Raw genomic sequence first — 9,251 nt, forward strand, 5'->3', positions numbered from 1 at the left:
AATTTATGCAGGGCTACATGAGGTGGGGAAACAACATTTCCAGTTCCAGGTTTGATGATGCTATGTTGAAGCCTGGCTTTGGTAAGAAAGAACAAAAATATCAGTTTTATAGATGGTAAAGATATGAATTACATAACCAAAAAGTAAACTAATACCATCTGTCTGTAAAAGAAGATTAAAATATAAATAACTTGGATAACTTGATACAAAATCCCGGAAGTCGTCAGTAGAGCTAATTCACACTCAAACTTAAAGCTCAAACTACCTCTAAAGCCCTACCATGATGTTCAACAGGTATTGTAATAATGGCTAGGATCTAAACTTGCAGAGGGAAGAAAAAAAAAAGGGGGAAAAACAAACATTACAGCACTTGAGCCGCATTTGTACAGTAAGTAAATGCTCTTTCAGAGCGAGAAGTATGAGGATTCATGTTGCTTTGGCCCTAGGGCTGTTGCCTTAAGCTTTAACTTACTCTAATTTCCCTTTGAGATTGTTGCTTGGTTCAGAAGTAGACTCTGAAACGTGTGTTTCGACAGCAGAAGGTAATGCGAGCATTCTTCCTTTCTGGGCTCGCGGTGGAAGGTGCTTGGTGTGTTTTTTTGATCCCATAGTCCAGGGCAAGAAGACCCCTGTACCTCCACGAGGAAGTTTTCTGGGGCTCACTACCACTGGGCGCACAGGCGCTAGCATGACAACAGGAGCACGAAGGACTCCCCATTTTGGCATTGTATCAAGTGCCTCGTAGCCACTAAGAACTCCATTTGACATTGCATATGGACCTGGTACTCCTGGTTGCCATAGAGTCATGGCACCAGACTGGGGAGTAGTTGGCGGTGACTGATGATTAATATCGGGCCGGACTCGGAAGAAGGTAATGCTGACCCTCTTGTTTGGAGACGGGCACATCACATGCCTTGCCATGTCAGAGCTATTTCCCCTCATAACTAAAAGAGACCTGTAGAACAACAGTAAAATACAAGATAAGAGGGAGACAGCCCAATCTGAAGGACAAATCAAATGAATATACTCTTGAGATACCCTTCTTTCAATGGAAGTTGGAGTGGCCCTCTATAGTTCCCTTCACTATCACTCGTAAGAGTTAGACCGAAAGCCATTGTCGATTCAGATAGGAGAAGAGTGGAGATAGGTTGCTCCAAATGTGGTGGTTTAAGAAAAGGTTGTGAATATTCATCCTGCATTAAAGGAACATAACTACAACTTCTATCCTAGGTGATATTGTACGCAGAACAAATAGCCGAGAAAGGTGAAAAAAGTATACCTCATCAAAGAAGTTAATGATGCAGCCATTTGGTTTCTTATATTCAGGTATAAGTTGCCATTGGATCAAGTGCTCTATGACATCTTGAAGCAGAGCAGGAATCGGTTCGATGTTGACTGTAAAACATTAGAAAGAAAGGGCTGATTAAAGGTACTTGACAGTATTCACAAGGGATCAAGAACAAATTAAGAAACCAGAGAAACCAAACAGAACCACTGTATCACAGCGGTGGGCCTTACTAGTTTGGTTGTTACTTGTCGGCTCCTCCTTTATGTGTCCGAAAATCGGAACACCGAACTGAATCAGCTCTCGCTTGTTTCCTTTAATTTGTTTGTTGAATAAAATGAAAGTCTCACCTTAGTCATCCAGAAAAGCAGAATCAGTAGGAAGTTGATTAAACAGAGACTCGGACAAAACGTCTCTCGTCGAATATCACTTGAAACAAGCAATTGCGGATTAATGAAATGAACAATCCACACTACAAATTCTTTAAGATGGTAACCTGTTAAAACATGAAACAAGAAAAGGAAAAAGGCAACCAACCATTGTATAAACACGTAACGCACCCCCAACGAACTTCAAATCTAAACCCCTAAAACTAAATTGACCTCTTTTGAAGTACTTGGCTACAGCCAGTATAAGTTATGGTAATCATTGAATTCATCAAGCAGAAACATGAATCAAACTATACCTGTTTCAAACTAAGCTACAACAGAAGGGATAACTATTTCAAATCTTCATCATAATATTTCTAAAACAGGCTCAATTCGGCAAGGCTTTAAAGTGGGATGGCACCTGACAATTCCCCATTCTGGCCGGAAGATCGAAGTTCACTCATCAAGTTACTCAGCTTAGCCATCTCCGACTCGGTGAACACGTCCTCATACAACTTCAATCCTTTCACAACATTCACCTGCATTACGGATATCGGTAAATAAATAAAAAACGAGATATCTTATTACAGGTATCAGTAAATAAGTAAAAAAAAATGAACACACCATGTGGCCCTTTACATGTTCCTTGGCAGAAAAACCTTTCGTCAGCTTGATTTGAGAAGGGCGTGCATCACATTCTTCATGGTTAGAACAAATGTCGATGTTTTCCTCAACATGTTGAATTTCCTGTGACCCTTCATTTTTTTTTATTGAATTATTATTAAAAAAATAATATTAGTTCTAACGTAGGACTTAGCTGTGTTATCTTTTAATTAAATTGGCCTTTAGAACACTAATTTCGAAGTTGGAACAAAAAGGTTTGGATAGGTACATCAAAAGGACAGAATAAACTGCAGCTTGTCCTCATGTCGGATACCATAACCTGCTTTCCAAACAATACCAAATTTACTCTCTTTTTTTCCTTTTTTCCTGTCGTGGAATTCAATTCGATCATCATTGGATCGCTCGCTCAAAAGGGCGACATGACCAGGGAAAAGCAAACTCAGTCAACCGAGTCGACTCAGCTCGAGTCGAGCAAGTTTAGTTGAGAAATTCAGGTGAATCCCCTCCTACAACTAACCCCAAGCAAACAGCACGGTCCACGTGATATCATGATGATGCAAAAGTTGGAGGATTAGACAGTTGAGATGAGAAGCCGCCTAACCATTAAAATCATTGGAACCATCCCCGGGCGGAGAACTCAAATTAACTGTAAAACTGAATCAGCCGAACCCTTTCTCTGTTTTTTTCTAAGGTTTTGGCCTCGAAATCCTCAAACTCGTCGCTTAAACCTCGGGAACATGCCTACCGTATATGACTACTGTACTATTACTCTTTCATCATTAAAAACATTTTTTAATGCAAAACATATTAATAAAAGATCACCTTTTTAATTAAAAAAGGGGGAAATTTTGATCTCGTGAAAAGTACGACATCTCTTTTGGTTTTTTTACCAGGAAACCGTGAGTTTGAAGAATCTTATAGAAAAAGGGCGGAAATTTTTACTTTTTTAATGAAAACCCTGCATCATGATCTAATCCCCACGTTGAATTCAAAGTCAGAGAAAATTTTGAAAAGGCACTGGAAACGTTGAATATCTGATCAAACCTGGAAATATACATCATTTTGTTTGGTTACATGGAAAATGAAGGAAAATGATTGCGCCTTTTTACACGAAAGAAAAAAAGAAGGGTATAAAGAGATTCAATTTCTCGCTTGACCAAACACCGTAAGAATTGAGATTCAAATGCCTTACGCCTCTCTGCCATTAGAACAGACAAAAAAAGGGGACATTTTTCTCTTGTCTTTTTGGTTGGTTGATAAAAAAGGAAAAAAGAAGAAAGAAAGCAAATTTGAAGAATTCAAGTAACCAAACTGATCGATTGGCAATAATGGAAGAAAACAGAACCAAGGCCAGAGTTTTGTTTTCTTCAAGCACAGTGAGTGTCGTAGGAATCCCAGTAACTTGGCCCGATTTTCCGTTGAAAATTCCAACAGGGAAACACCCAGAAAATAGGCAAGATCCAGAGGATCAAACAGAAATGAGTTCAACAGAGGAACAAATCGTAATCAATGTAAATATGTATATAATTGAAAAACAATCAAACTTTATAATAGAAAATCACTTTTTTCTTTTAGTCGTGAGGTTACCTGAATCAGTAATGTCACTGTCAGGGGAATCTTCTTCTTCCTCGCCACCAACTTCCCCATTTGCTTCATTTTCCACCACTTCCTCGGCGACTTTCTCCTCCTCTTTCTCATCATCCAAACAACCGCCGTCTTCTCCTCCTCCGCCACCGCCACCTTCCACTTCCTCCTTGCCAATTCCATCTCCTCCTCCGGTCTTCTTGGCAGTCACCTGTTTCAGCTCCGCCGTCACATCAGCAATGGAGTGGTACTTCTGCATCTGCAACACCGGAATCCAATTCAACCGCCTCCTGTGGATCGCCGCGAACACCGCCTCGTACTCGGATCCTTCACCGCCCCCTCCTTGAAGCTGCGCCAAATGACCGCAAAGAGCATCGATGATAGCATTGGCCGCCGCGAATTCCCCTCGGAACCAAGAAATGATCGTGTCCTTGGCCAAAACATCAGCAACAGCCGGCACAGCTTGCATCATCGGTACCACCGCTGCTGGTCCCATAGCTTGAACCCTTTCCCTCGGCGTCGCTGCCCCCGCCGCCATTGGCATCTCTACCGTCCACCCTTTCCCTTTACTAATTTGACCAAATAGGAGGAAGCCGGAAACAACTTTTCTTCTGGGCTCTCCGGATGCTCCGAAGATTGAGTATTGGGAGAAACACCTGTCGGCCGATATTTCAGTTGATATTGTTGAGAGAATGAAAACAAGACTTTGAAAGCAAGATGGTGGAAGCTACAATATGGGTTTTTGTTTTGTATTTTTTTATTATTGTATTGGTGTTAGAGAAGAGGCAGAGGGTTATATATTTTGAGGAGCTTTAAGGGAGTGACTTGTCCGTACGTGTGGGTGCCCACCCAGAAGGTGGTGACATGGCAGCCTATGGAGATGGTGACGTGGCTTAACCAAGTGGAAGGAATGGAAATTCCAAAACCCTGTAGTCATTGTGAAATTACCATTCCACCCCGTGAATGAATAATATTAAATGTTGCTGAGTAATTACCATCTTCTATGGCTAAATACAAAGATATCACCTTAACCAGTATTACATTTACTTTGGGGGAACACCATACACACTCTCTCTCTCTCTTTTTTTTTTTTTTTAAAATAAATACAGTAGGAGAGGAGAGGTTGAGAGTTTTGACTATGCTTTTTTTAGAGTTAAAAAAAAATCAAAATCTTTTTCTATATTTGATTATTTTTCCCAAGTCCAACGCAACCACCTGAAACAAAAACAAGTACCATTAGCACATGCCCATGGAACATTTCACATCACTTTACAAACGCAAATAAAAATCATTTCTTTGCTTCATTCCCTAATTTACATCTTTATTGCGAAAATTATTGGTTACATTAACTATCAAATTTTTAATTAAAACTAGATTTACTCAATTTTGATGAGGGTGGCTTATGGTTTAAGTCAAACTTAATCAAATCAAAAATAATAATAATAATAATAATTATGGCATTCGTAGGGCATCCGTCATTCTTTTTTCTTATTCAAAATAAATTAGAAAGTTCATTTTGATCATATTTATCTCAATTCATAAATAGAAGAATAGTACGTTTCAATCATTTCAAATCTGCATTATCAATCGAATTTTTTTTATTTACAAAAAGAAATCACATTCCAAAAATCAAAAAGATAATTATTTATTTCAAAGTGCATAGTAAATGTAATTTAATTTTCATTGTCCTTTTATATAATTTTTCAGAGGGTCTAGAAAGAAATATTCTTGTCCTAAATTTGACAAATTGATTCGGATACCTAATTTCTTTATTATTATTTTTGGTAAAAAAGAATGAAAGTTTCAAATTGAAGTAATTGGTCATTTTGATATTCCAACATTAAAAGTCTGTTGAATTGTAGAAATTAATTTGAGATTTGAATTTCCTAACAAACCAAACTAGGGCTGCGCCAGGGTAGGTCCAAAAATGCTAAATTTACCGCTTTACTTCCTTGTATTGGTACAATTAATAAACGCGATCCACCATTTACAATCTAGATATGTGAATCCCCCTTTCATCTTCTCCTTATATTTATATTTTGAATTTCATCCTCCAAAAATATTGGAGATGTTTATTTACCATATATGTTTGAAATATAATTTAATGGTACTACCAGTTTGACAAGTAAAGAAACAGCATCCATGCTTTTACACCTAAATGATTAATTAACATCTTAAGACATTAATAAATCAATCACGTTTATCTTACTTGGCCTCTACTCCTATAGCATCCCATTATTTACTTCAATCCAAATTAAAGATGTGTATATTAATTATCTACAAAATCAAAAATATATCATATGTTTTTTTATTCATTTTACTCACATTGCAATCAATCCTATTATAATTAAACACGTGGGAATATAAAGGATGCAAATAGTGAAGAAGATGACATGCCATGTTCTTATATGTTTGTGTTATATGACATTTGAAATTATTTTATATTTTAATTATTATTTTTTTCATAAATGTTAGTGAATAGAGGAGGAACCAACCAACCGAAGCAAGTTGGCGAACCAAAGGGGGGCGGGCTAACAAAAATGATGGACATTGACGACAAACAAAAGGTGGGCAATGTTGTGTGGGTCCAACACTCCACGTTCTCATCATTTTAGAGAGGGAGAGAGTTGGTTATAAGGAGGGTGGTGGGGTTCACTTAACGACGGACCCTCCGTTGTTGGCACATATTTAATACACCAGAGAATGTAAGGTGCGCCGGGACCCATCAAGGGAAGGGTCAGTGAGGAACCCCTCCGCGCCTGCTCTCCAGCCATTGTTGTGCGCCACCGAACCAAACTAACCAACATATTTACGGACAATGCCTCCCCCACTAATCACAAGCCACACACTCTCTTTTACCGCCCGCTACTGTTTTCTTCCTTCTTCTTTTTTTTTTTTTTTATTACTATATCTTTATTGTATTTTAACCTTTTATTGAAAAAATAAGTAAATTAATCACTGAATATTAGATAACTGAGAAAAATAGTCTCTTCATTTAATTTTGGTGTTTATATATAAAATATAATAATAATTTTAATCCTCAAATTTTATATACTTATTCAATTTGACCTCTACTTTTTATTGCAAGAATATTAGAATTTTTTAAACTAGTAAGATTAAAAGGTCAAAAACCCTTAGTAACAAGTTTAAAAATCAATTAAACTCTTTTAAAATTATTTTTAAAAACTCATAAAATTATAAACAAAATTATAAAAATTTTATTAAAAATAACAATCCCAATCCATTAAAATCTAATGGTCATAAGATTTAAAAAAAATTGACCCTACTCTTTATTGGGTTGGTATTTTTATTTTTAATAAAATTTATAATTTTAAAATTTTATACTTTTTTAAATTTTAAAAGGGTTTAATTGATTTTTTAAAATTGTTAAGTCCTTGTTGACCCTTTAGTCTTATTAGTTTCAAATTTTTAATTTTCTTCCAATAAAGAGAGCAGAGATCAAATTACATAAATGTGTAAAAAGCGAGGGTTCAACACCAATATAAATATTTAATGATGCAATTTTAACAGATAAATTATTTTCCTCATTGATCAAAATATAAAAATTAATTTATCCATAGAAAATAAAAACTAAAATGCAATCATAGGGGATTTTGTACTACTTTGACTAGAAAATTACAAAGTTTTGCAGCTAATAAAAAAATAAGTTGAGCTGTCTTATTCCCAAATCTAATAAATCAAAAGTTATAAGAAGTTTCCTTAATTGTTTCCAAGTTATTTTTGTTGGATGACATGGATTATGCTGCTTGATTCAACCTTAATTAGGTCTTCTTTGTTGTTTTTTTTTTTTTTTTAATTTGTCATAATAATTATTAAAGTTTAAAATATCATGCCATTTACATTCGCTTTCATGATTGGTTGGTCTTTCATTTGTTTATTTTAGCATTGGATACTTACTTTTAGAATAAATCCTTGCATCCATCTTTACAATATAATATTAAAATAAAAAAATAGAAAATTCCTAATAATAACACGGCTCTAACCAAAATCACATTTAAAACGGCAAAAATATTTACCATCAAAATAACACAAAGTTCAAAACCAAATCCTTTTTTAACTACAATTCTTTACACGATTGACCAATTGTTGTTGAATGTAGAATAATTAGGGAATGAAATCTTACAGGCTTAGTTTGATTCGTTTCTATCGTTATTTAGATTTTCATAAATATGTATATAGAAATTGGGAATGTAATGAAAATACATCCATTGGACAGATACGTGTAATTTGAAGTTGAAAAAAGATGTCTTGTCATGGAACCTATCTCAATTTATTACAAAATCATCATGTTATTCGCTACTCTAATAATGGACACTTGATAGTGTTCAATATCACAACTTCAACTATAACTTTTTTCTTGTTTTTGTTAGAATTAAGTGATCCGAATTTTTATTTAAATAAAATACGATGAAAAAATAAAAGTAAAATTCATATAGAACTAGACTTCTTTTATCTTCTTTTATCTTCTTTTATCTTATTTTAGAATAAGATTTTTTAAACCTTATTAAACTCCATCTATTTTATATTGATTAGGATAAGGTGTTTCAATCCTACTAGAATATGACTTTACAAGCCTATAAATAGCCATAGTTTATTCCTCTTGTATTGATTCAAATTTTCGACATAGTGAATTTTCTTCTCCTTTGCCCGTGGTTTTTTTCCTGAAAGGGTTTCCACGTAAAATTTGTTTGTTATTTTATTTTATTTTATTTTTCACAAATTGGTATCAGAGCTTCCGGGTTGTTCATCTCGATCACGGTAATGACATCTTTGAAGTATGAAATTTCGCTTTTAGATTGCAACACCAGATTTGCGTTATGGCAAATTAAGATGCAAGTAGTTCTTGCACAGATGGATCTGGAGGATGCCCTACTAGGGATAGATAAGATGCCTTCGACATTAACAGATGAAGAGAAAAAGCGTAAGGATAAGGATCGAAAGGCGTTAACACAATTACATCTGCATTTGTCCAACGAAATTTTGCAGGATGTGATGAAAGAGAAGACTACCGCTGCATTATAGAAGAGGCTAGAACAAATATGTATGTCGAAAACTCTAACAAGCAAGTTGCATATGAAGCAGCGTCTTTATGCTCATCATTTGGAGGAAGGCGCGTCTGTACACGAACACTTAACAGTGTTTAAAGAAATTCTCTCAAACTTGGAGGCCATGGAGGTTCAGTATGATAAGGAAGATCTAGGGTTGATTCTACTTTGTTCGTTGCCCCCATCTTATTCCACCTTTAGAGACACAATTTTATATAGCCGCAGTCTCTCACAGTTGATGAGGTTTATGATTCTTTAACCTCGTATGATAAGATGAAGTATTTTGTGGTTAAACCCGACTCTCAAAGAGAGGGTCTCATTGTT

General features: G+C 35.6%; 1 protein-coding gene across 1 annotated transcript; it reads right to left on the bottom strand.

Moving 5' to 3' along the window:
• Positions 1 to 77: 77 nt before the first annotated feature.
• LOC108453126 (RNA demethylase ALKBH10B-like) lies at positions 78 to 4,960 on the bottom strand. The gene is made up of 7 exons (XM_017751060.2): positions 3,865 to 4,960; positions 2,278 to 2,408; positions 2,075 to 2,192; positions 1,519 to 1,635; positions 1,280 to 1,395; positions 1,039 to 1,193; positions 78 to 955 (listed from the first exon to the last, which is right to left on the bottom strand). Exons 1-7 carry the CDS (start codon positions 4,403 to 4,405, stop codon positions 469 to 471), a joined length of 1,665 nt encoding a protein of 554 aa, XP_017606549.1. The 5' UTR covers positions 4,406 to 4,960; the 3' UTR covers positions 78 to 468.
• Positions 4,961 to 9,251: the final 4,291 nt, after the last annotated feature.

The sequence above is a fragment of the Gossypium arboreum genome, chromosome 8, assembly GCF_025698485.1.
Source record: "Gossypium arboreum isolate Shixiya-1 chromosome 8, ASM2569848v2, whole genome shotgun sequence".
Taxonomy (NCBI): Eukaryota; Viridiplantae; Streptophyta; class Magnoliopsida; order Malvales; family Malvaceae; genus Gossypium; species Gossypium arboreum.

What these genes read in the sequence shown, in the direction of transcription:
- LOC108453126 (XM_017751060.2), bottom strand. Translation starts at nt 4,405, where the DNA reads ATGCCAATGGCGGCGGGGGCAGCGACGCCGAGGGAAAGGGTTCAAGCT. An exon ending in AACATGTAAAGGGCCACATG is followed by an intron (nt 2,193 to 2,277) that starts GTGTGTTCATTT and finishes TCCGTAATGCAG; the next exon opens with GTGAATGTTGTGAAAGGATT. An exon ending in CCAGAATGGGGAATTGTCAG is followed by an intron (nt 1,636 to 2,074) that starts GTGCCATCCCAC and finishes TGGATGACTAAG; the next exon opens with GTGAGACTTTCATTTTATTC.